This window comes from Acipenser ruthenus, chromosome 24, assembly GCF_902713425.1.
Source record: "Acipenser ruthenus chromosome 24, fAciRut3.2 maternal haplotype, whole genome shotgun sequence".
Classification (NCBI taxonomy): Eukaryota; Metazoa; Chordata; class Actinopteri; order Acipenseriformes; family Acipenseridae; genus Acipenser; species Acipenser ruthenus.
In genome coordinates this window covers 4951341-4979307 of record NC_081212.1, presented here as the reverse complement: position 1 = coordinate 4979307, position 27967 = coordinate 4951341, and the positions used below count along the sequence as shown (strand labels likewise).

At 37.2% G+C, this 27967-nt stretch overlaps 2 protein-coding genes across 9 annotated transcripts in view; one reads left to right on the top strand and one right to left on the bottom strand.

Annotated features, from left to right (window-relative positions):
* Positions 1-7: 7 nt before the first annotated feature.
* Positions 8-5571, top strand: LOC117429358 (tubulin delta chain-like). Of its 6 annotated transcripts, XM_058998124.1 has the most exons (9): positions 9-162; positions 453-632; positions 1259-1406; positions 2775-2991; positions 3446-3674; positions 3821-3985; positions 4392-4532; positions 4782-4965; positions 5246-5571. In XM_058998124.1, exons 2-9 carry the CDS (start codon positions 461-463, stop codon positions 5346-5348), a joined length of 1359 nt encoding a protein of 452 aa, XP_058854107.1. In that variant the 5' UTR covers positions 9-162; positions 453-460; the 3' UTR covers positions 5349-5571. The 6 variants fall into 6 exon arrangements, with proteins under 6 accessions (XP_058854106.1, XP_058854108.1, XP_058854109.1 ...); XM_058998123.1 differs by having other exon boundaries at positions 8-632; positions 1262-1406; XM_058998125.1 differs by having other exon boundaries at positions 8-648.
* Positions 5572-9678: 4107 nt separating this feature from the next.
* LOC117429490 (vacuole membrane protein 1-like) overlaps positions 9679-27967 on the bottom strand; it is a 60259-nt gene continuing 41970 nt past the window's right edge. For all 3 annotated transcript variants that reach the window (XM_058998118.1, XM_058998119.1, XM_058998120.1), the window contains exons 11-12: positions 13141-13243; positions 9679-12201 (exon numbers count right to left, since the gene is read on the bottom strand). In XM_058998118.1, coding sequence (XP_058854101.1) covers positions 12058-12201; positions 13141-13243 — 247 coding nt within the window. In that variant the 3' untranslated portion in view covers positions 9679-12057. The remainder of the gene's footprint in view (positions 12202-13140; positions 13244-27967) is intronic.

Here is a 27967-nt window from a genome sequence, read left to right as displayed (position 1 = left end):
GTAACCACGATACTTTGGGCAGACAACAGATTCGCTTTACTCAGTGCTGGCAAAGAGCATGCGTAGTGCTCAACATTGTGACTTCGAAAGAGCAAAGATCAAAGATCATGCGTACGGTGCGCACAAACTGTCATAATTAGCTGACAGTTTGAACCTTGAGCAGTATGTACACAGCGTATGATCATGAGTAGTGATGTGTTTGTATTTTTGCACTTTCTTTATTAATGTTTATATATTCTGGAAATACTAATGCCTCTGTAATCACGAGAAAAATTGTCGCACGCATACGCACATAAACATGTACCGTGCCATGGCGATTCAACAGATGTAAAATGCTCTAAATACAATCCAGCGCAGGTTTATGCCGAGTAACTAATGTATTATGATTAGTGTCTATAAGTGTCTTGGTATTGTGGCTGGTTTAACAACTGAAACTTCATGCACCCTTGCAGGCTCGAGGATGTCTATAGTTACAGTGCAGCTTGGTCAGTGTGGAAACCAGATTGGCCAGGAACTGTTTAATGTTATCAGCAACGACTCCCACAGCTCACGTGGACAGTGCCCCAAGACAGAAAGTGAGGCATACAGCATTTGTTCCCAGGAGAGATTCTTCAGCGAGGGCCAGAATGGAGGTACAGCATTTGCAAAGTAATAATCATATACAATAATAATACATCTGTTTTATAATAGCAGACTATGTAATGCAAAGTAAGAGAAAAGGCAGAGGCACATGTTGGGGGGATTTGCTTAATTACAGACATGGCTAGCCAGTATAACCTTCTACTGCTGCAAGTAGTGACATGGGCATGTCTGTTTGGATGGTCTAAAGTCATGGCAACTTCCCCTACAGTGGAAACCAGCAAACTATTTATAAACTGGTCAACAAGGTCTGCTGGTGTGAAAAAGCACAATGCGTAGAAGAACTGTGGAGGAATATTTTATAGAAACACACCAAGGAATTCTGTTTTAGTGTAAAGTAGCAGAACACAGAAACATTTTAAATAAAAAAACGGAACCCTGCAACAGACATTTTTGTACGACTTTATAATCGTTTTCCTTTATCGGGATTTCTTAACCACGCATTGTTTGAAAGAAACTGGATGCTGGATCTTATGTTTCTCAATGCAAGATATATTTTCTGTAGGCCTAAAATACATTGAGCTTATTTTACTTGTGGGTGACATTGCCCCCCATTCATCACTCCAGCTGACACAATCTCATGTGTCTTCTCCTTCTAACGCAACTGTTTCCTCTGCAGCAGCGTCAGCTCGGGCTGTGCTGGTAGACATGGAGCCCAAAGTCATCAGTCACACCATATCGACAGCTGCAAAATCTGGCAGGTGGAAATATGGAGATCAGTCATCCTTCTGTCAAAAACAAGGGTCTGGAAACAACTGGGCTAATGGGTATGAGCTGTGATCAATAGACACCACTCTCTTCTGCCCTTCCTGACAGGGTGAGAGATTTCAGGATACTCACTTGTGCACATCAGGTGAAAAGAGAAATTCCCATAAGCATCTAAAATTAACCTCAAACCAAAAAAAAACAATGCTTTCTACCAACTGATGCCCATTAAAAATGGGGTACTAGTATCTCTCTGTCTCTCTCTCTCTCTCTCTCTCTAAATTCTCTCTCTTAAATAATCTGTACTCTGTTAAAGGTTATGGCTCATTGTTTTGTATACAGTTACATGAGGGTGTTGTTACAATAAATAACAGAATTAGTGTCACCATCTTTTATATTTACACAGACATCAGGCCCACTGAGGATTGAGCATTTGTTTGCAGTTACCAATATCCAGTGTGGTCTCACTCATGAAAAGATGATGGTTTCCTTGGGATTGTGGTTCCTTGTAGAGTTAATGATGTCCATTTTATATCCATTTTTATTTAAATCTTGTTATAATATAAAGAAACTTCATTGAATCCTTAAAATGTGATCAAGGGAGGCTCCTGAGTGGCACATCCAGTAAAGGTACTCTGCATGGAGTGCAGGATGTGCCCTATAGCCTGGAGGTCGCTGGTTCGGGTCCACGCTATTCCACTGCTGACCGTGGACGGGAGTTCCCAGGGAGTGGTGCACAATTGGCTGGGCGCCGCCTGGGTGGGGAGGGTGTAGGTCGGCCAGGGTGTCCTCGGCTCACCGTGCACCAGTGACCACTGTAGTCTGGCTGGGCGCCTGCTGGCTTGCCTGTAAGCTATCTGGAGCTGCGTGGTCCTCCGACGCTGTAGCTCCGAGATGGTTGCATGGCGGGCCCGCAGAGTGAAAAGAAGCGGATGGCTGGCGGCACACGTTTCGGAGGACGCGTGTGTCCGTCTTCGTCCCTCCCAGCTACTTCTATTTCTTTGAAATTAAAACAATTGGACAATTTCAAACTGGGGAGAAAATAAGAAAAATAAATGGCGATTTCAAATTAAAAAAAAAAAAATAACAATAAAAATGTGATGAAGAAGATGCCCTTTTGTGATGCGTTTTAAAAGGCACAGAACAAATTAAAGTCTACTCCAGCCTGAGAAGTGTAACAGTGTATCAAAATGGCAAATACATTATCGTGTGACTTGGGACCCCCAGCTGAAACCTGCAACCCTGCACTCCGTGTCTTATTAGGTGAGACACTGGGGACCCCTGTTAACATGATCAGCAGTCTCCCAACATCTCCACCAGTGGTAACAATCCCTAGTCCGAACAGCCATGTGTACTTAGCCATGTCCCTGGGGCGGTTTAAATAAAACCGTGGTTTGTGTCTATATCATGTATTCTGTTGCTTTTCCCAGTTTTTGTGTCCACGGACCTCGCCATGAGGAGGACATCATGGACCTGGTACGGCGGGAGGTGGAGAAATGCGACCGCCTGGGCGGCTTCTTCAATATGATGAGTATGGCAGGGGGGACTGGGTCAGGCATGGGAACATACATTACCCAGTGTCTGCGGGACACCTATCCACACTCATTCATTCTTAATCAGGTCACCTGGCCCTACGGAACTGGTGAGGTAAGAAAGAGCTTTTTTTCTGTGATAATAAATAAATAAAGGAGAAGGGATTAGTATTTCACAATTCTTATCAAACGTAAATTAAATCCAGTGATCTTGTTTATCCGGGTCTGGATTAACTAGAAACTATAAATTAAGCTTTTAACCGCAGTGTTTATAACTGGTTTCAAAAGCTTTGTTATTAGTGCTGGTAATAGGGTTCCTAATACCAGCAACTCATAGAATCATGTAACTGGGTGATCATGGCAAAATCTGTTCGATGTTCTTGTGTAGAGAACTTGATAAATTGATAAGGCATCAATATTGTCAGTGTGCTTGAGCTTCTTGTAATTTAATACCATCAATGCTGTTCAGCATATTGCGTGTGTGTGAATATATATATATATATATATATATATATATATATATATATATATATAATGTATTTTTAATTATTCTTTTTATTATTTTGAAGGTAATAGTCCAGAATTACAACTCGGTGCTAACACTGTCCCATCTGTACCAGTCGTCCGATGCAATTCTTGTTCAAGAAAACGACACGGTTCACAAGATCTGCGCCCAGCTGATGAATATCAAGCAGATCTCTTTTAAAGACGTCAACAAAGTCATTGCACATCAGCTTGGCAGCGTGCTGCAGCCAGCGTACACAGAGGGAGCGTCTGAGTATAACAGAAACCCCCTGGGTAAGCAAGCCCCCCGTGTCGGGGGAGTTATTTGCATTTGTTTAAATACTTCTCTATTTACGGCAGATCCAGAAATGTTAAATATAAATGTAATATATGTTTTATACATGAAATAACGGATTTGTAATGTTATTTCTGAATGACAGGTGAATTGATGAAAAGTATGGTTTGTCACCCTGAGTATAAATTACTGGGCCTGCGAAACATTCCCCAGATGTCAGAAACCTCCCTGGCATACAGTGTCTTCACTTGGCCTGGGCTTTTGAAACATCTACGGCAAATGCTGATTGCTAATGCAAAAATGGAAGAAGGTAAGCTTTTTCTTATGAATATCATGATAATGATAGGTCAGGCAAACAATTGCATAGCAAAAGACAATAGAGACTAGATTGAATGGATCAACCTACTATATACCCCACTGGGAAAGCTACCCCTGTATTATATTAGAGCATTAATGATAGATAGATAGAAATTCCAGGATTACCCCTAAAAATAGGTTGTTGATGCACTCCATGTGGATTCATCACCAGTGCTGTTCAATGCGGGGCCAAATTTTCAACTTTCAGTTGCTGTACTACATGAGATCTGTAGATGGCAGTGATGTCTAAGTAAAACAAATCTGATTGAAGTGATCCTGGAGAAGAGAAGCTGATTCATGTTAATGGAGGGAGAACAACCAGTGATTGAATTCTCACTCGTCACATTCCGTTATTCCAGGCATTGACTGGCAGGTAAGACCCCCAGCAGGTGGACTCCCACCGGCAGAGAAAGGGACTCATAACAAACAGCTGCGTTTCAACTCCTCGCTGGCCAACTTGCTAATCTTAAGAGGAAAAGATGTGCAGAGTGCAGATACAGGTAAGGGGTGACTAAAACAGCCAAAAGCAACCTGTTTTATGAGGAAGCCCCTTATTTAGTATCTTTAGAGGGCAGACGATTTTCCCACTCAGATTCCTTGCTAAGTGTGATGTATTTTCTAATTTGATTGATCACATCGCATATTTCATTAGTGACTGGATTTTAAGTTGTCCGTTTAACATCACCTACCCGGTCCTCTTTTTCTTTTCTGGATTTGTCTGATCCGATTAAAATGTGTCTCTGATCTAGGTGGTTTCATGGATCCAGCACTGTACACCTCCTGGCTTCCACCAGGGGTCGCCAGCAGCACTTGGAGAACACCCATGTCCTTTAACAGATATGAGAAATCTGCCACTCTGGTCAGTAATAGTCAATTCCTTCTGAAACCCCTTGATGGCATCGTGGGAAAGGCATGGAACATGTTTGCTTCAAGGTGACGATTTTCACAGGAAAGATGAATTAATTGTGCCTTTTTTCGGACACTATCATTATTATTTGAACTACTGCAGTAATTTGTGACAATTAAATAAATCCTGAAATATATAACACCATTATCAAGACACCTTTTTAAGGCAGCGTCGGTTGGCAGTGCTTCTTTCCTGTTTACTGTGATGCTTTGTTAGCAGTCCTACTGGTTCCAAGTTTAAATACAAGAAGAGTGGATTGGTCCCATTTCTTTTTAGTTATAATGAGGTGTTTGTTCTTGGTTTTAGGGCATATGTTCACCAGTACACCCAGTTTGGAATCTCAGAAGAGGATTTTCTAGACAGCTTTACAGCCCTGGAGCAGGTCATCGCCAGCTACACACACCTGTAAACCAGCCTGCCGAGATTAAGGGGATGTTTAAAGTTGAAGGAAGTGATATTGAACTTTCATTATGGGGGATTTTATTTTTTAATATATAATAAGTCTTATCAGAATGCAAATTATTGATTTTCTTGGCACTCAACAACCTTTGTTATTAAAAACGGTATGTACTACATTTTCTTGGTATGATGTAAAATATATTTATATTAAATCTATTTTGTACAAATTCTTACTCTGTTCTACCAGTTCTTTTGTGATTAATTCCTGCTAAGAAAAAATCTTTACTTGAAATGGCAATTTTTATTGCAAGTTAATTATTTAAGTAATAAACTGTATGGATGCCAAGGAAAATGAACACTGGTACTGTTCTAAGGCAGCTGTTTGCCCAGAAGATGGCACAGTAGTCACAATTCCTAGAACCTTATACAACTATTTTATTGGCCTCTGCTGCTTAAAACACATCACGCTGATCATGATAAACACTCCCAATGAAACCGATAGTAAAAAATGCAAATCATTTCCCTGGCATCTCCGTTGCATTTGGTTTCATTTCAACTTTAATATGCTAAGCCCCTACGTAAAGGCACTTGAAATGTAATAGATCAGCCTCTACCACTTGTTTTCTCTGCTGAGTGTTTTTCACAACACAATCTGTCAATTTTGTTATTGTTTTTTTTTTTCTTTTCATAAGAGAACACTTATATGTAATGGTTCAGCTGCCTCACGTGATCATTTCATGTGAGTTCTGCCTGTGATGGGAGTGGCTCAGTTTGTGACTCAGCTTTTGTCTGTTCCATTGTACTGTGCTAATCTACCAAGTGTGGCGAAGGGCAGGGCTGGTTAAACACAGAGTTGACATCACTCTCAACCGCTCTAATTGTCAGAGTCTTTTTAGATAGACTTCCTGGTGATTGAGACTGGGAGTCTGATCAGCTGGAAATCCATTGAAAAATAAAATAGTACTCATTAAAAAGGTGCTCCACTCTGAAGCATATCCTTACAGTCACAGATCATTTTATACACTTAAACAGGAAAGACGTATCAACAGTTTATTACAATTAACAACCAATTTGGAAGTTTAATTTTGGGACACAAAGGTGTACCTACATTCTTTCACAATAACGGTGTAAAAACCTCTACAAATAATGTTATAACTAACAAGAAACAAAAAACAATGACATTGAAAGTTTGAAGCCTGTGTCCACTAAGTAATATTAAACCTCTTAATTGAATCATCCTTTGTTTGGTCGCTTTTAATAAGTTGGGCAGTTTGCAATTGTAATCCACCCTTCTGATGAATCACACATGCTTGTGCTTAGAGGAGGTAGGGGGTTTACTGTAAATGACATAACTTTTTAACTTCATAACAGAACAATTAACACAGCCTTGCCATTGTTACAACTTTTCCTGAAATAGAAGCATTACGCTTGTTCATTCTGAGCCACTCATTTGTAATTATGTTACATCTGACCAGAGAAAATCGACATTTATTTTGTATGTTAGCGGTGGTTTCCTAACAGCAGTTATTTTATTACCGTTTAGCAGACTCATAAAACAAAATAAACAAAAAAAAAAAAAACACTGGAACAAATCCGATTTAAGGGGATTAAGCTGTAACCAGGCAGATTATAGATCCATAATTACTTTACATAAAAAATCGAACTGGAATATGGTCTGCCTTATGTATGTATGTATGTAAAAACATGACTAGTAAGTGCAAATTACTCAATTTTATCTGCTAAATTCGGAAGGGTTTCTGAATTAATCCACTCAGTCTGGTTGGAAAATGTGCATAAAGATTCTATTTTGAAGCAGTCATTTCCTTACTCTCCATTTTATCTTTTATTTGTTCTTTCTTGCTGTTTGTGGATTTAGGGTCCCTGAATGAGTAATATTGTTGTGGGAGAGCTCAGAAAGGTTATAAGTCAAACAGGACTTTTAGATCACTGTCATACCCATTAATAACCAGACAGCATTAAACATTACAGAGTTAAATACACTTTGATTGCCAGTTTTCAAGCTCTTTTCTATTCTATCCCCCCCCCATATATTCTGACCTTTCAAGTAGTTTTAAAGCTAGGTTGTTTTCACCGTCACCAACAGTTTCATTGAGATTTTATTGTAATGATCAATGTTGTATCCCGGTGTTTAGTTTACAAGACACAAAAGAATGTTTACAGTGAAGGAATTCTTGGAATTTTTTTTATGACTTCAAATGAAATTCACCCTTGAAGCCTATTGTCAAACCCAGACTGCTCCTTGTAAGAACAGGAGAAATGTTGAGATGTTGAAAAGGCTGTTTAGCCTTTGTAAGTCCCCTGGTAACACACCACGAACAGCTTGGCAGTGTCAGTTCCTTGAATGACCCCAGTGTTTCACTGTATTGAAAACATTGAATATAAAAACACTGACAAACACACTGAGAATTCACTCTCCTAGAATATCCCAGCGAGACTGAGGAATAAACAGATTTAATAACGCTGCTTAGGTGAGTGAGCAGGTAAACTGGGAACTTCATTCAGGACCTGTCGACTCATTTTACATCTTAAAAAAAAAACAAAAAAAAAACTAACATAGCTGCAAATACAGCACATTAGTTCAGGACCCTGTTCACAACATTGTGACTTTATTGAAATCCTTGTTTTGATGCATTAAGTGTGGTTTAATTTTTCTGGAGAGGGCTCAGAATTTCTCTTTCTCTTTTAAAACACACAAACCTAAGTTTCCTCAGGCTTGTTTTTCAACCCAGGGGTGAATCCCTTTTGAAGTGTGCTAGCATTAAAATCAGTAGCTATGGTGGTGCTAGTCGTACTCACCACTAACTTTGCTGACACTCCACGAAAAAGTTTTAAATCACAACAAGGTCAAGGGTTAAGGAACATACAGAGCACATCTGAGTTAAAGCTCACTGGCTTCTGCCATCAAGGAATGCACTTCCTACATGTTTTACAAGCTCATGTTACAACGACGTGACAGCAGCACAGCTACTTGCAAGTACATAAACCGAATGGACTTCCCGTAATAGCCCAGCAGACGACTAGGAAATGAGGCTGTTCATGCGGTGAATGAGTTTATCAAAACGGCTGTAAACTTAGAATAGTGTGTTTAACTGGAACACGAATCACATTTCTAAGGCCAACATGCAAATTTAATTTCAACAATTTGCTTAATTACTGTCCCAAAGTACGTTAAGCAAACGTTGTGACAGACATTAGCAGACATCCTGAAAAACATACACCCTTAAAAAAAAACAAAAAACTTTAACCTTAGTAGTGTGTGTGGGGGGGCAACAAAACAATGACTAAGAAAGGACTTCAGTAAGATTTGTCACGTTTTAATGGAACTGGTCTTTTTCTTTCAAAACAGCTCCAGTCAGTTATGAATTGGGTGGCACTTGTTAATATTTCTGGCCCCACACCTTTCCTCGTACATTTAAATTCCAGTTGCATGGAAAATGACCTTCTAGTACAAACACTGATCTTTGTAACCACGAATGAGAACACCACTCTTCAACGGTGGACTGGCTTTCCTTCCACCCGAGCTCTGTTACTTAATTGGTCTAATTATTTGATTAATTGGACACTTTTAACCCTTCTTTCCAGGCCTCAAAATGTTTTACAGGTAGTGTACCTTGAATCAAGTGCATTTTTTAAATCAACTGTAAAAGACCTTGATAAAAATATTAAAAATGTCCAATTGAACAAATAACTTGATCAATTAAGTTAAATCGAGAGCTTATAAGTTGGAATGAAAACCAGAAGGCCCTTGAGGTTTGCATTTAATTAATTAAATATTACATCTATATAAAATAAATAAATAAATAAATAAATAATAATACTATAAAAAACAAACAAACTAAACAAAACTAGATATAATGATCATCTATGGCACATGTATCTTAGCAATTAAAAAAAAAAAAATGTGTGTGTGTTTCATAACAGGGGCGTTTTTCCCCTTTCAATAGAGAATTTAAAATGTTTGCAGCAGATCTGGTGTGGTGGTTCCACAGAGAGGTGTGCCACAATTGACTAACAATTGACAAACCTGTCACTGTGACTCTTAATCACCAGCTCCTTGGGGTGTGAGCTCACAGAGAGATGTGGCAATAGGCAAATAACTGCCCTGTGGGAAAACTGGTTCATTATCAACCCCACGCCGACAGCAGCCGGGAGCTGGTGGAGACAGGTACAGGCCACAGGAGAGCAGCCTGGTCCTGCCACTCCCAAGGAGGCACTATGCCAAGACTTTACATTACAACCGCTCCAGCCCTCCCACTGTACATCTGTTTTGGCTTCAACTAATAGAACGTTTTCAATGAAAATAAAAAGACCTGGAAGGCTTGGTTTAAATGTTTATTTAAAAACGTACACAACAGTACAAAGCATTCAGTGGCACATCCTTGTGCAACAGGACATCGCCTTAAGACTCTGCCAACAAAAATATTTCCATCACAGTTCCTTCATCTGAGTTTTAAACAGGCTCCCCCCCCAAAAAAGATGTTGTTTATTATTCTTTTCCACTAATAGTAAATGTTATGTCGCTTGATATTTCATCCACATTATTTATATTCCCTGTAAAAGCACAGAAAGCCTTGCCTGGAAAGCCAAGAACATGTTGCATGCTAAGCAGTACAAGTTAAGCTGCGCTAAGGCAAAAAAAAAAGAAAAAGCAGCTTGAAACAAAAGAATTGAGCAATACATCGAAACCGTACAACCATAGCACTTCTTGAGATAATAGGGAAGCTACAAGTGCAGATTCACTGTAATGCACTCCTGACTGAACACTGTTTCACAATATAGATGTTGCAATTAGGTATCCTCCTTGATTCACAGGAAATTAAACAGCCAAATCCTGTAAACGTACAGAACGTTCTTCTGGGTGATAAGGATAGGATTACTGTTCACAAGGAGCACACCTTAAAAAGGTACTGGAGCCAATTCAAGGACACAGTTTGCATAGCTGAGCTAAACACAACTGTGTTCTGCTAAAGTAAAAATGCAGTGACAATTTATTTATTTTTTTAAATCACAGGTCTATCATTCCTAAATTAAACCGTAAAACAATTACTGCACTGCAATGGAATTCTACTTAAATGCCATGTCATATCTATTTATGTTTAATGAAGCCAAGTATACAGATTTAAAAGATTTTTCTTTTAATGAAAAACTTTTAACACACTTGAAATGAGAACGGAGAGCCGTTGAATAAGCAGGATGTTGGTCTGATGAAAGACCCCAAAATGTCAGACAGCCTACAGACTGTTGTCGCCATGTGATCTAACAGCCAACACCAGTCTGATAAGCTATCTGACAGGATGGAACAGTGATGAAGATGTCACAGTGAGGCAGACACTATGGGACACAAATGCAAAATGTTCTAATCCCCAATAAACAACTTACCTGGGACCTAATGAGAAGTACACACCTTTTCAGCACTACAATGATTTCCAGAAACTACTTTGCCCATCTATTTGAATCAGCTTCAACCGTAAACATTTGCCGGCAATGGGCACCACATCTATTTACCGGTACCCTCAATAAATAAATAATAATAAAAAAGGTAAAATAGCAAACCTCAGTTCACAAGCCAAAAGATTTAAATTTCCCTTTAACCCAGAAAATATACTCATGGTCCAATGACAGTTAGTTACCTTTGGTCCCATATTTAGTACATATTTTGATTGCCTCAACTCTACCCAGCGTAGAACATGCATAACTATAATAGGCAAATTGGGATAATACAGTTTAAAAGCAGTGTCTAAACCTAGTGGTTCAAAACCTACCCCCCCCATCCCAAAAAAAAAAAAAAAAACATGCAACAAATATATAATTAATAGAATATAAGGAAGAGAAACAAAACATCCAGACAAAAAAGGTGTAGAATGAGTCAGGGTGATTTTTATAAATTCTGATCAAAAATCTCAGTCTAAATGTACAAAACAAAAATGGCGTGAAATTGTTGTATGTACACGTACAAATGAACCATATTTTGGAGCTTTGCACATAATGTCAAATTAAAGACTTATTTACAGGGTGTGCAATGAATTTAAATACCATGTATATTAGACTTCTTCATATTGCTAACTAGTAAAACAGAGGAAAAAGGTACAACGCAAGTATTATGGAGATAAATAAGTATTGAAAAAAAAGGCAAGAAAGTTCCTTGCCAGTTACAAGTTGTTAATAATATCAATATTACAACAAAAAAATGCATCCCTACAACTATACAGAGAGATAAATTTAAATCAAAACGCAGACCTTCAAGAACATAGTTCACTTCAGTAGAAGCAGGGCCCACGAAGTTGCAGAAGGCCTTAAACAACATAGGTAAAATACCAGCAACTGGCGATCACAGTGCGGCCTTATTGAATGTTTCATGGTATTCATAATTAATTATTATATGAAATGGTTTATCACAGCCCACAGAATACCACTTTCACTTAATTAAAGCAGAAAACTGGTCAAAAAACAAACAAACAAAAAAACATTTAGCAATATTTTATCTGAAAGTCTAAATCTTTTACTGTTACTGTATTTGTACTTCCTAAAAAAAAAAAAAAAAAATGTTAAGTATTTATTTAACATTAAATAAATATGCCTCACTTTTAATAATGCCAGTTTTACAGATGCAGCTTATTAAAATGGAAGAAATGCAGTTTGTAACCACAGCATTACCCTGCACAATCTACCCTGTACCTGTTAAGACAATACGTTTAATATCATTTTATTTTCTCTTCCGAGTATTTCCGCTGTTGGATTCGTTTGGCATAGCTCTGTGCCATCGAGTTTACGATGGAACAAATGAAATAACACACCATGATGAGCACCACTTTCTCAAACACCCAGGACAGCCAGTTTTCACTCTGGAAAAGAAAAGGGATCTATTTCAGTTTGTTCAGCATCTTAAACTCCATCTGTAGACAGCCTAAAGAAATATGTTTGATGTTTGAAACAGTGATCAGCACATCAGCAAATTTCCCTGAACTTTAAGAGTTAGAGTTACAGAAAAAAACAACGTTGTTAATCGCACACTTAAGCTCTTGTTTTATAAACTTGGGTCACTGTGGTTTGTTACTTTTTTTGTGCAAATGTCAAGGTCTTCAACAGCAAGTACTGTGAAATGCTACATGCATGCTGTGTCCTCTATAGCTTAAACCGATATTGCAAAGCTTTATATACCACAAATAAATAATTATAACACAAAATAAAAATCAAACAATTCATTAAAAAAAAAAGCAGTCCCCTAATAATGGACATTTCTAAACCGAGAATTATTTATAGCCAAGAAACTGATGATGAACACCTTGATTACAGGGCCTCAGTTCTGGTCATGTCTACAGAGATTTTCTTTCTGTTATATATATTTTTTTTAGTTATGACAAAAGCGTGATCGATTCACGAATAAAAGAAAGAAATCTGATTGGAGTGAAACTACTTCTGAAACATTCATTATTGGGTGAAATTAGTCAAATGTAAAAGTTTTTTATATTTTATTTGTATTTTTTTTTTTTGTATTTATTTGTATTTTTTTTTTTTAAATAGTTATTATATTTAAAATAAAAATACGCTTTACATTAGCCTTGGCCGAAAAAGTTTTGAACCAGTATACAGTTTTATAGTTTATGATTGTTTAAAATTGTTCATAAATAAATGTGTGTGGGAAAAAAAAAACCAAAAAAAAAACACACCCCACAATAGATTTTTTTTTTTTTTTTTTTTTTAAATTCTATCCCACAACCATAATATCAATTTGTTGGTTCTGAAACATTTTTACAAAGTGTCCACACTGCTGCCATTCTTACCGCGGGTGCTGCCTCCCCAGCTTTGTGGTGCAGTTTGGCCCGTTGTGCTTCCAGGTAATGACTGAAGGGCTTCTGTAGCGAAGAACCTACACCTGGGATGGCACTGATAGTGGATCCCATCCAGCAGAGCCAGGAGCAAGTATGAGAGGGAGGGGGAGAGAGAAAGAGAAAGAGAGAGAGAGAGAAAGAGACACACAAAGGAGGTTACATTTACTTACCAGTCAAGGACTAGAAACAAAGAAATCATGTAACTGGCTGCTCAGCCCATGACACATAGCTTGTGATAGTTGACACACTAAAAAAAAATGTGTTCCACAATCTCCAATGAATAAGGACTGCACTGTGCATGAAGGAAAAACTAAATCAAATAAAAAAAGGATTAAGCACTCTGTTGGGTACAGGATGTACCAAACGCTATTTCCTAAGTGTTTAAAAAAAAAACACAAAACAAGCACAAGACTTGGCTGTGCTGTGATCCGGGCAGACTCATCCCCTGCAGTGCACTGGAACTGAGTGCAGAGGAAAATGAATGACTTCTGAGAAGTCTCACATTTATCACCAGCAGTTCCTGTAAGAACTGGTTTGAACCAATTAATGAGGAAGTGAGTCGTGCTTGTGTCATCACCAGCTGAACAGAAAAGGCCCTCCCCTCCATGAAGAAAAGGCGGTCTGCTCAAAAAAAGACAGTCCTTATTAGGAAACTTCAGTGTACAATTCGGGTCCAAAACACACACACACACACACACACACACACACACAAAAAGAATGCACTGGCACATTTTGAAGGCCCATCCCACCATGTCAGGGTAGGTGATTAATCACGGAACAAACAGAGCATTATGGACCGTAGCTTGGTGCATTAATGCAGTTTCTGCAATTTCCATTATTAAATGCAGGGCTTAAACTCATGTATATCCTGTGTGTTTAAAGACCTGTTCCAATCGATGTCTCTGTAAGCGGCAGTGTTTTTATTATAGCTACCTATTAGATTGCTTTTGATATTCTTCAGGGTGCCGTGGAGAGGATTTCTTCCAGCTCGCACACACCTTAGCTTCTAACCCTGGGGCTACAAGGGTGGATTCCCTGAGAAACATTTGCATTGGCAGCTTCAGCTTTTTCAACAGTTAAATTGTATATAACCGTTTCACCAAATCACATAAAATATGCCTTGACAGCAAACTTCAAAAAGAAAATGTCCTCAAAAAAGCCCTCAATATAGTATATTCTGAAACCCAACACACTTACAATATAATACTAGCTGAAACACTCGATCACTTAAAAAAAGTAGTATTTGTAAAAAGTATCTAAAAAAATACAGATATGATCCATGTATATCAAGATCTATAACTGCTGTGATACTGATAGCATATTCACACATTGGTTTCGTTTTCAGGGCTCCAAAAGGAGCAACAATAAAAAATAGGAACCAAAAGCATTAAATAAACAGTTGTTGACGCCTCTATCAGGTTACTGGTTGAACAAAATAAAAAAAAGGGTTAATAAAAACCGGATCAAGTCAAAAGCCGATTCTGTCAACCAACATAAGGTTGTGCCACAAGCTGTTTTGGTGAGTCGCTCGTAAAGGGGTAAGAAAGCTCCAGAAATGAGTCCGCTCTCTGAGCAAGAACGAGTCATGGCTCCCGATCGCAAGCTTTGTTAAACAGAATTAAATGAAACTGGCTGAAAATGAATCACTCTCTTTCAGTGTTTCAGGGTTGCTAGCCTGTGCATATTCAATTTAAGAATTTTTTTTTTTTAATTCTCTGTTTATATTTCTCACGATGGCTATCCTTTTTAACAATTCATATAGATGCTTAATTTAAATTGTATTTCCATTTTATAAATCAAACCAACATCATTCTACGAAGCTGCAGCTCAGATCACAATTTAGAAGAAGGAATTGTTAATGAAATTCTTTTAACTTCATCTTTGTGACCCTAGAATTTTGTTTTACAATTTCATTTTAAATCATTTTTCATCAAGATTTATGGCCCAGATGTTATGTCCTTTTAAAACTGAAGTCTTAAAACTTTTTCCTGCATGTCACTGCAGTATTAGCTGGAGTTACGGGGGTACGACTCATAGTTCTAACCCTTTGTGCGATTTCTAATTTCCATTCCGTAGACTGTCACTAACAAAATATAAGGTTAGTGTTGTGTGTGTGTGTGTGTGTGTATTTTTTTTATATATATATATATATAACAGTTTGTATTAAATCACATGAAACCATCAACAAATGTTGGTTTATGCAGAGAAAATGGTTATACATGTGTATGCAGATTAATTTAACAACTTATGTATAAAATAAATTCATAGCATTAAAATGTGATGCAATAAATGTTGATAAAATATTGTACATGCACTGTGTACAGCCAAAAGCTACAACAACAAAATAAGTAACTGTTGGGTGGAGATCTTGCTACACAAAGACTGAAGCGAAAACAATCCAGGACATTATTTAAAAAGAAATATAGTACGGATGACAAATGAACCAATCTAACATAAAATTGATACATCTTGCAACTTAACCACATCCTACCACACTCAACAAGGCAATGCGATAGATAGGGGCATGTATGGATCTTCATTTACTGTACAAAGGCAGATTTTATCAGTTCAGTCGAACACGTATGAAGATATGGAAACTTGGTATAAAGTTATCAACATTTCGGTTACTATTTTGCACTTTGAGCCATATATATATATATATATATATATATATATATATATATATATTATATTCTAAAGATCTGTTTTAGAATTGTAGTTCTCATTTATACATTATATATATATATTATATATACACACTCACACAAATTATATATATATATATATATATATATATATATATATATATATATATATATATATATATATATATATATATATATATATATGTATTAGTATTTTTAGTATTAGTAATTAGTATATTAGTATTTTTCTCATGACACAGTTGTATTCGCACAGTGTTACACTACATTATTGTATTACATTACAATTTGCTTTTGCCAATTCAAGTTTTATACAAATCTTTACTCACATTTATTTTTATTTTTTTAAACATTGCTTTGGAGGTTAGAATCTGGCACACTTTTAGAATCATCTATTAGAAATGAAAAATCTAACATATTCTACTGAAAATACATTTAATACCACAGTACTGTACATCCACCAACCAAGAAGGATTTTCTTCAAAAACACAGATACAAAAAAAATAAAAAAAATAATGGGTAATTAAGATAACAATACCCAAGAAAACCAGTGAGAACTACAATTCTAAAACAGATCATTTGAACTCAACTCCTCTCTGCAGGAAAATGATATGCTTCACAATATTAGGTTGGAAATGGATCATTAGAGCCGTAACAAAAGGAAATTGCTCATACACCACTACAGTAAGGGCTCTCCAATGCAGCAGCCTATGAACCAATCTCTTAAGAAAATAATACATTGCATTAATGCAATATATCATAATTTATTATTCATTAACACATCACTGTATTTAATCTAGATGCAAATTGCATAGCATATTTCATACTGGAATTCATTTTCTTCCTTAGTGGTGAAACAGATTTTTTTGATCAGTGAAAATGTTCCAGACTATGATGAGCAAATAGTGGGAGAGAAGCAATACAGAATTCCCTTGTTGCACCCCTGTTTGGAATGCAATTCTCCCATCAAAATGGAATGTGAAAATATTATCTTCCAACTTGGGCACATACTTTCTCAACCTGGATCACTGACAATTCTTCAAAATGACATGGGTCAGATCTGTTACTATTAAATAAGTTTTACAAAATTGGAGAGTTTTTGTTTTGACACATACTATGCAACATAGAGAAATGCGCAATTAAGAATATACAGAAAAAAAAGATGCAAAGGTTATGTGGCTTCGATGCGGTGACAGCAACAAAATGGTCCCCGGTTCACATCCCACCTCAGCCACTGACTCACTGTGTGACCCTGAGATAGTCACTTAACCTCCTTGTGCTCTGTCTTTCGGGTGAGACGTAATTGTAAGTGACTCTGCAGCTGATGCATAGTTCACACACCCTAGTCTCTGTAAGTCGCCTTGGATAAAGGTGTCTGCAAAATAAACGAATAATAACCTCTGTAAACATTCCCTGAGAGCAACGAGAACTTCGATTGCAGACAGTACCCTAATTCGTGCATGATATCGTTTCTTTGCATCAACATTTATCAAACTTGTGTTTCCCACATTCTTTGCTGATCTAACTTATTTCTCCCAATTACTCATGTGCCGAGATGACAGTGCAGATCTGCGACTGCTGCTATTAATGTAAACCTGACTGGGAATCTGCACAGGATTGTTGACTTGAACTTGGGGTCTCTGGAACTTCCCTAAACCCCAGTTGAGGCACTGAAGCATGGTGCTGCGCTTGACTACTGCAAGACCTGATCTGTAATCAAGGCTTTAGTCCCCAATGTTGGAGAGATCAGTAACAACAGGTATATCACCATGACCTATATCCATTGCATGCTCATGTAAAACATGTTTTTACTCTGACCGACCGACAGATCTCCACTTTCTTATAACTGCAATGTCCTCTTTCAACCCACATTTCATCACAACTGAAAAAGTAATTATCTAGATAAATGTAAAAATAAAAGTGGGACGTACGGTCAGATGGACAGACTGGCAGACAGACAGAAAGGCACCTCCATATTCCTTTAGATTGTTATATACACACACACCACAAAGTTTGTGCTGAAAACAGTTTTTAGAAAGCTCCATCACAATCGGATAACTGTTTCTTTAAATATATGTAAAGGCATACAGAAAGCCATCCTCCATCTCTCCCCCAATTCTGATACTATCATTAACTTGTACTAAGGAATGTCCTTACCATGTGTTGCTAGAACTGGGGAAGTTGTTCTCTGAAGTGTGAAAAACAGAAGTACCTCCACTATATCACTGTCACCAGGGATATGCATCCCAAGCAGGGTTCAAAACATTGAAAAACTTAATGGCAAAACTATTTTTTCCTGGCAGCTCAGCCCCCGTCAGAAATGTACTGCTCACATTTTAAATGTTATAGATTATGAGCAAACTGATTTGCTTCCCTTTTTCTAGGGAATTGCTGTTTGCATGCTTGCAGGTAGATGACTCTGGCACCTACCCAACTGTTCTGTGGATTCACAATGTAATAGTCTTTACTACAGTCATTGTGAAGAGGTTCATTTATGTAGCCCTCCATAAAATAACTGCCACTCATTGTTTTTTTGGCATGAACAAGCCAAAGCACACTGGCTGGTTAATGAAAGAGATCTGTGCAGTTCAAATAAAAACAAAACGGAAACCGATCACAGCAGCTTTTAAATGGTTAAATTATTTTGCAGACAGCAAATCTAAACAGACTTTCAACGGTTAGTATTTTAATGAGCTGTCATTTCCTGTTGCTGATAAAAGATTCTCACATAATTTAACCATTCATTTCCTTGAGGCTCAACGCTGCCCCGAATTCCATTCATGATGAGTCAGAATGGACCTTAGACTCTTTGTCTGAATCAAAACGAGCCCTGCAAAGCTAACCACCTCTATAACACTCACATTCAAAGAGAGGTGCTACTGACTGCGCACTTAGATCTTCACAAGCTACACATCCTGAACAGTACCGCACCCAGTCAAAGGCCTAGGGGCCAGCACATGTTTTACACAACGGTTCATAAACTAAAAGCAGCACAGAATGGCAAAACATGGCAACTTAAAAGGGAATTGGCAATTTGTAAGGAAATCCTGTCTGCCACTGTAAATATATATAATCCAATCTGTATACAGGACAAGGGGAAGTGGGGTTAGTTACAGTAAAATTAATTAGCGCTTTTCTTTTAAAAACCTTTAACAGGAGAATAAAAATGAAAGGTAAACACTTTCATACTTGCTCTCTGTGGGCTGGTCAGTCAGGAAGTGCTGTAGCACCTTTTCTACACACAAACCACAATTCACAACTTTACCAAAGTAGAATACAGCTCGCCATTACCAGTTCTGAATAAACACCAACAGAAATAATATACAGCAAGCCCTTTCTCAACCATGTGCTTCATCCTAATGCATATACAGTATATTACAGGCTTACATTAAGATTAAGCACATGTCTAATACATGTCTTTATAACAGAACACTGTTTATCAGCATCAAATAATAAAAGGTCAGGAAAAAGCATTGTTAAGAAACAAATGACATCATGTTTTTTGACAACTGGCTTGCTTTGGGTAAAATTTCTAATTACCAACTGCCACACAGTGACAGTGAAGAAAATGATATTATTATTAACATATTATTTAACCAAACATTCCAAGCATGCCATGGTCTTGATGATCGTGTTCCTAATCAGGATTCCACCTAGTGACTTCATCAAGTAAATATGAAAACTGTCCACATGACACCATTCAGAACCAAGAAACAAAATTAACGGAATCTGAGCTCATCTGTCCAAACTTGCACGCTGACAAAACGTATGGATGAGCTCATTCTGCATTGGCTCCTTATCTTTGCATGGCCGTGTTAGCTAGTACAAGACAGTAAAATTGGGCTTTTACCAGGGAGGTGAATATTCCAGTTAATTCTCAGCCCTAGCTTTATAAAAATGACCGCTTCACCACAGACAGCAAACAGTCAAGAATTCAACATTCATTGCCACTGAGAGATTATTTTTTATTTTACACACCACACTGTGTGCAGTGGCGGAGGAAGAGAAAGACGGGCCTCGGTGCAGGACCTTATTGTGGGCCCCGACCTTTATGTAATACTTACATAAACATAAAACATGCTTAGTCAAGTGTTCAATATTTAACAATATTTTATTCTCAGAGTGCTAGCATGTATGAAACAGTATCCGATAACATGTAAGAAGTGTAAGACAGCAGGGAGGGGGTTAATTCCTCCCTGCATTGTGCGTATGCACATTTTGTTTAATTAATTTGTTAATTATTTTATTTTGTTTGTTTTGTTTGTTTATTAACTAAACTACTACTACTCATCTATTTGAAAACTACTTAAACTACTCATCTATTTGAACTGCATTTTGCATGCATCTTTACTTCCAATACTACACTCTTTTTTAATCACAAGCTAAAAAGTTTAATCGCCAGTCATTGCAGGATTCCGCAGAAATTCACAGGGTTTTCACCCACAGAAAATCGCTTTTTTTTCCCCCCCAATCAGAAATACCGACATGTTCATTTGCTTTCATTTATTTTGGTACCCAGCTGCACCCGCTAACAGCTTCTGCCTAAACAACAGAATGAATCGTGCACACAGGATATAACTGCAAAACTAAAGACTGCTGAACAGTACCCCAAATCCTTCCATGAAGACAGTAGGAAACTGTTTTGCAATATTGAGAGACCACTAGGATAAAGTACAAGTGGTCGCAGAGTTCGAAAAAGAGACGACAACGAAACATAAAACAGGGCCTCATACCAGCCTCCATGCAAAGACAGTTACGAGGGAAGAAGAAAAAAATTTAGGAAGCTAATTTTAATTCAACCATTAAAAAAAACAAAAAACAAACAAACAAAAAAAAAACCCACATAATTAAGAGAATAGCAGTACCTGATGAAACGAGGGAGAATAAAAACCTAAATTACTGGCACTGGCAGCTACAATGATATGAATATGAAGGTAACACCTGCAAATATCAATGTGAAGGATCTTCTCACTTAAGTTTTTTTTTTTTTTTTTTTTTTTTTTTTTTTTTAAACTCTAGGGCCCTGGCTGTACCGACTATTCCTCCGCCACTGACTGTGTTGTCATGCATGGATTTACTAATGCAAAAAAAAAAAAACACAGACCAAATGCGACTAGCAACTCGAAATGATCCTAAGAAAATTATAACTGAACCACTGCTTATTAGGGATTCATTCCCAAAGCACTTACTCCAGTAATAATGCTACTGCGGTCGGGGTGTTAGTAAAAACCCCAACAGCAGCAGTTAAACAGTGGATTAATAGGACCACACCGATGTTAGATACACTGAACAGGTCACAGTACAGTAAGTCTCCTTGTTTGTGTGGTACTTTAGGAGAGCAATGGCCCTTCACAGTATGTCTATTTTATTTTAACAGCAGTTAGTTACTGAAACATTTAGATCGCAGTTTGTTAATTTGGCCCTTCTGTAGTAAAACAACTTGTTTGTTTAGTGCCGACAGGAAACATTTATTCACAGCCAAATAACACCAAATAAAAACTCAACCCACTAATCTTGGATCTTGCTTCAGTCCAAGATTAATGCTAATCGGGGTCTGTGAAACTGGCCTAACGAGTCTCATGTTCAGGAACTGAACGATAGTAAGAACCTTCACATATAAAGCTAATTTCCCAACAAATGATTGTATATTTTTGACAAACATCCAACATCTAGGCACCTTGTAAAAAACTCATTGATCTTCCCACACAGACACCAAATGACTTTGCAGGAGTGTTGTATGTGAAGACAGGAGAGTGAAAGTGATTATGCAGGCCTCCTAAAACAAACCCAGTTGAGGAAAAAGCGTAGTATTTCTGCAAGATGCAAACTTATCACAGGAATCTCACACATCTCTAACTTTCAGTTGTATTAAAGATAATGCTCCACTCAAACAGTGCAGTTCTCAGAAAAAGGGTTTGCATCACTAACAGCACAGCAAGCAGCCTACAGCTTAATCAATGCTTTTGTATTAAAACAATAAAAAAGAAATACTGGAGTCATGCCTGTTTGTTTATTGCAGTTTTATATTCATTACTGGAATGGATTAGAGTGGCTCATGGTCAATCACACTTGATAAGGCTCTATATCCAAGATTACTGCTATTATCTATTTTTATCAGGAAACAAATTACTGTATAGATAAACTTGATGGGGCCCATCATGTGTTTTACCCCTGTCTAAAGTAGATATGACCTGTTAACGTTCCAATAGTTAAAAGATACAGCACAATGAAAGTTGTGTGGAAAGTTTTTTGAGTGCTAAAAGGCACAACATTGAAAAATGCCAAACACTAGCAATCATGCTTTCCTGTTTTATTTTCAGAAATGTATTTCTCTAAAAGATTAAAATAAAGAGCTGAATACAAAAAGGTTACCACAGGTAACAAGACTGAAATCACACCCTCTTTATTTTAGTTTCATCATATCTCAAAGTTTGTGTGCCTTGTTTTCCAAAACTATCAAAATCACATTTGAATTACCTACTACTATACTATAAACTCTGTCTACTTCAATACTCTCTGTAGTGGACTATACATATGTATATATTCACGCAGCCCCAATGCCAAGTCATTTACTGCCTGGTAACTTGAATGCACGCTTTATCAATCATACAGTGGTCTTAAATCTATAAACAGCAAAAAATAACCTTCTTTAACGCCACAGAGCTCACCATATACATCAAAGATAACTGAATTTAAAGTCAACAACATGTGGTATATAATGTATGCTGAAGAATAGTTTTGAATACAAATCAGAATTATTTTTAACATTTTCCCAGTTTAATGTACTTGCTCACAACATTATAAAGATTCTTTGCCACATTATTCACAAGCAATACAACATTACATATAGGTGATGGCTACACAGGTTATTATTTGATCTTTGGTGTAATATTGTACAGATCAGTTGTATTAAGGTACACCCCCTTCTTAAACATATTATATTTTGTCCTTAGTATTAACACAAACCAAGTATAAACCTTTAAATTCAAATAATTATTAGTGACTATTTTTCCATTAGCTTTGTGTGTTTTATCAGAACTGGGCAACCGGACCGAAATTCTGTAGCAAGGACATCATTTAAAAGACCATTATAAAAAATAAAAAAAAACGGTTGTAAAAATCTAAACTTACACATTGCCAATTGCAAGTACCAAAACAACAATTTATAAAACGAGGTTGTAAAATCAACTTCACGTATTAAATTGTTTAAAACCTATCTTGATAAGGCCAGGTCATTATCAGCATGTCTGCTACTGTGTTGGGATGAATTAAAGATTTTGGATATTTACCAAACAATACAATTCTGAAATGGCATCAACATCTACTGGGGTATATTCAACTGGCAAAAAATGTGAGGATCTTAATGATGGCATTGCTTGTATAATTAAAAGAAGGTCAATACCTTTATGGTACTTGGAGGCTCGTCTATCTTTAAAACAATTACATACCAAGGTCCTACGTTTGTTTGTGTGTATATATATATATATATATATATATATATATATATATATATATATATATATATATATATATATATGCATCTATTTGTTGCAGTAACATCACACACCCTCTCCATTAACAAGATATATAATTGTATTGGGCTGAGTGCAAAGTTTCCACAGAACACATTCCACAAATACAAACACTTCCATTTCGACTTTAAATTAAAATGATGCTGGAACTAGCAGGGATCTGTAAACAGTAGACTATGATAGCCTAAACAGTATGACATTCCTGAATGATTTTCAGTTTATTTAAATTTACTAATGGTTTTGCTACTACTGCACTCAAACTAAACCTATTGCACTGTGTGAACAAAAAGAAGCGGCAATAACACCAGGTCACACAGTGTATTTCCAATAACCTGCTCAGTTTGCTTAATTAGTTTTGCACGGATATAAGCAAGGCTTATACAGAGATTCTGTCTCCAAATGCTGGTTAGCAGTCGTACTGTGGCCAGTAAGATATCCCTGTTGCTAGGAGATTTTTTTAGTGTCTCAAGTTATGTGATATTAGGAGGTAGATCTAATTTGCTAACTTCCCAAAAAACATTATCAAAACCTCTGTGGCCCACAGGGGAAAAATCTTGACTGTAGACAAATTCACTACAAAATAAACATCCAACCCCATATGTCCTAGTGAAAAACAAACCAACCTCTTTAGGTACATGTAAGAACCTTTAAAAGGTTTATTTTGGACAGCCCAGGTCCCCACACCCCACCACTCCCTTTTAGAAAGTGGTACACTACATCAAAGGCTTGGAACACCATGCAGTAAAGGTACGGTAAAGTGTAATCATTTAATCTCAGTGATGTAGGTGTGGGTGGTGGCTAGGGAGCAGCGATACAATCAATGGTTTTGCATCATCAGGAGATAGTAGGGGGCTTCAAACAGGAAACAGACGGTTACAATTGGTCAAAGGGGGAATTTAAACAGTGGTTTTATGATGAATACAGAAACTAGGTTTCTTCATCCTTAACGTCAAACATCTAAATTTATCTCTGTTAATAAGAAAACCCTCAATGTTACACGTATATATACCTTTGCAGAGACTTACTGTGAATTAAAGGGGTATAAGAGAAGGACACAGCAAATCAGTAGTACTGCACATTATTATGTCATATTGGTGGCTGTATATTTGGAAAAACCTTAAATATTATATATATTATTATTATTTGTTTATTTAGCAGATGCCTTTATCCAAGGTGACTTACAGAGACTAGGGTGTGTGAACTATGCATCAGCTGCAGAGTCACTTACAATTACGTCTCACCCGAAAGACGGAGCACAAGGAGGTTAAGTGACTTGCTCAGGGTCACACAATGAGTCAGTGGCTGAGGTGGGATTTGAACCGGGGACTGGTTACAAGCCCTTTTCTTTAACCACTGGACCACACAACCTCTGAACAGGGCTTATTTCTCAAAGTGTTTACAGGACTGGCCAATGAAATAAATGTGGGCTTATTACTCACATGAAATGTACTTGTTACTTAAGACAGGATCGGTGGGAATCGGAAAACAAACCCTGTATTGGAATGAAGGATTCTGTTTTATTATTATTATTATTATTTGTTTATTTAGCAGACGCCTTTATCCAAGGCGACTTACAGAGACTAGGGTATGTGAACTATGCATCAGCTGCAGAGTCACTTACAACAACGTCTCACCCGAAAGATGGAGCACAAGGAGGTTAGGTGACTTGCTCAGGGTCACACAATGAGTCAGTGGCTGAGGTGGGATTTGAACCGGGGACCTCCTGGTTGCAAGCCCTTTTCTTTAACCACTGGACCACAAAGCCTCCTTTATATTCTTGACAAAGGTTTCCCCACAGTAGTATATAAACATATATGCATTCAAAGCTTTTTGAGTTGGACAAACTGTTCATGTAGGATTTTCACGGGTCTAATTCAGAAAATAATATAAGCAATTACTGCTGTAATTACAGATTTAGGAAAACTAATAAACCAAATCATGGTTTATTGATGGCGTTTGAGGTCCACAAATGTTTAAACAGCAATTGTTCCTTTGGCATTCATTTGCATGAACACAGCTGTGTCTTGGCAGCTATTGGGGTAAAGCTATGCACAAACAAAGCACTGCCACCAGCCACTGATCATCTGAGCACACAGCAGAATGCAAACGCTGTGCAGGTCTGTCTTCGTTATGCTACAGGTTGCTGTTTTAATTCAGATACCTGACCCTGACCTTGGACATGCACTACAACAAGCATTAGTAAAATGGCATTGGGCTAAGAGAACCACATTTACCCATATAAATAGTTTCCTGAAGAATAAAAACGCTAGGAACAAGAGATCGTGCAAACGATAAACCATTATGTCAACGTGTATGACTAAGATATTAGCGTGTGTATCAAAAGATATAAAACCCCACTTTACATGTGTCAATACCATGAAAAAAAAACATGACCTATGTTCCCAACACGTATGTAGAAAGGCACTGCCTTTTTAACTACTGGTCAAGCGCCCAACAAGGCCTTGCAGCCTTGGCTCAGTTCTAGGGTTCAGTAGCTTGGCAACATCTCGGGTCAGATGAGGCAGAGGATGCATAGCATTGCAAATACTGCTGCATTGAGGTACATGTTCGGGCTAAGAATAAAAGAACATACTGAAAAATAAGCGACACATTAAACTAAAACAAGAAAGTGAACCGAGAGACAAGCAATCCATTTATGCAGCTTTTACACACGCTTTAATAAAATCAGAGCGCAGAATGACTGTTAATGAATTTGTCAGAGCGCTGTGCTTTGCTGGACAGCCACTGTTTATTGCAGAGAGGTATGTATTGGTGACTTTGTGCGACAGTACTGTCCATCAGCTAAAACACTGCCTAACACAATCTTAAATCGTAAATATTTGACAGAAAATGGCGATGCTTTAGTTATCAATTTTCTTTTTTTATGATTTCAAGGTGAATAAACCTGGCTTGTTTTGTTCTGATGTCATGTTCATACCTTCTGTAGATACTATTTCGGTCAGCACAGCGATTGCCTAAACATTCGCAAAGTATCAGCTAACTAGGGAAAATGTGGCTTCGACTCGCACAGATTCTGCTTCATCATACATGCCAGGGGCATTGTTAAATCAGAAACCAGAACTGCTACTCATCATATTCCACATATAAAAAGTGTTTTTTTTTTATTTTGTTTTTCCCTGATTTTTACCGATGTTTCAATTAAAAACTATTTTGTACCGATTTTATCCCTATTTTAAAATAAATAGGGATAAAATAAACTCAGAAAAGATAAAAACCAAAAACGCAGAACAGTAAAAATAACTAAGGAGATGGTAGTTAATGCTACAGCATTTGTCGTGAATTCGGAACTAAAGTAACTAAAGTAAGGGAGCTTAATGGGGGAAAAAATGTGTTACGTACTTGGGTAAAATAACTAATTTATTTTTCTTAAACTCCAGCCTTAGGATTTTTTTTTTGGCATTACTTGATTTATAATAATAATAATAATAATAATAATAATAATAATAATAATAATGTATGTATTTAGCAGAGACCATGTATTCATGTTTTGTCCCATATACAGACATGATTAGAGAAAGATTTCTGGTTTTATTTCTAACGATTTTATCCCCCTTGTCTTTCACTTTATGTTATAAAAAAAGAAAAAAAAATAAAAGAAAAAAAGCACTTTTCTTGATTTTATTTGAAATCAATTTTAAATCAATAGGGCAAACATTAGGTATGGTAATAATGACATCTCTTCAGCAAAACCCATGCCTCTACTGAGTGTGATTTGGTATTATTAACTTGAACTAAGAAAAAAGCATAACCTAAGGGCACGCAAGTTTTGCATTTCAGTGAGAATCATACGTAGTGCGCTACATCATTTTGCTGCTAAAACATTATTTTGTATTGTGAATTGTTGCCAGACAGTGATCGTGGACGTAAGTAAAAGAGACCGTTTACTACCATCTCCTTAGTTATTTTATAGATAGACCGCTGAACTGGTAAATCTACACATTTACCGGTTAATCTGGAGATTTACTGATTTTAAACCGTAACACATATACTGGCACATCTACTTTATCAGTCAGCAAGGATAGTTTAATACTGTTGTAGATGGACTCAAAACATGCCATTTCACAACTGAAAACCTACACTGTCACATATACCCATCTACACACAAGCATTTAAACACTACACCAGTGGTATTTGGCCCTTGAGATCCAATCCAGTCCAGGTTTTTACTCCAAGCAGGTTCTAATGTAGTTAATTCAAGCTGTTAAAAGGCAATTAACTTAGGCCGTGTCCACACTACACAACTGATCGAGAACCGTACTCGAATCCGCTTTAATTAATCCAGCTCAAAGCGTCCACACTGAAGTACTGTTTCATGTTTAGTCGGGCTTAATGCCTCCACACACTATTAGAATAGTTCGGTTACAGTTCCTAGCAGCGCAATGAACAGTGGAAATGAATATGATAGTATCCCACCATGCACTGTATTTTATTTTAAAATAATGTGTTATGCCCCATATTAAGAGGTCCATATATGGTCCATAAATAAAGTATTTTGTAAAAAGTAAATGCGAACACACACACACACACACACACACACACACACACACAAGTAGGCTTAAAGTT

Coding starts and splice junctions, on each gene's coding strand:
- LOC117429358 (XM_058998122.1), top strand. CDS start 383: ATGATTAGTGTCTATAAGTGTCTTGGTATTGTGGCTGGTTTAACAACT. Junction 2,992..3,445: donor GGCCCTACGGAACTGGTGAG/GTAAGAAAGAGC, acceptor ATTATTTTGAAG/GTAATAGTCCAGAATTACAA. Junction 4,533..4,781: donor TGTGCAGAGTGCAGATACAG/GTAAGGGGTGAC, acceptor TCTCTGATCTAG/GTGGTTTCATGGATCCAGCA.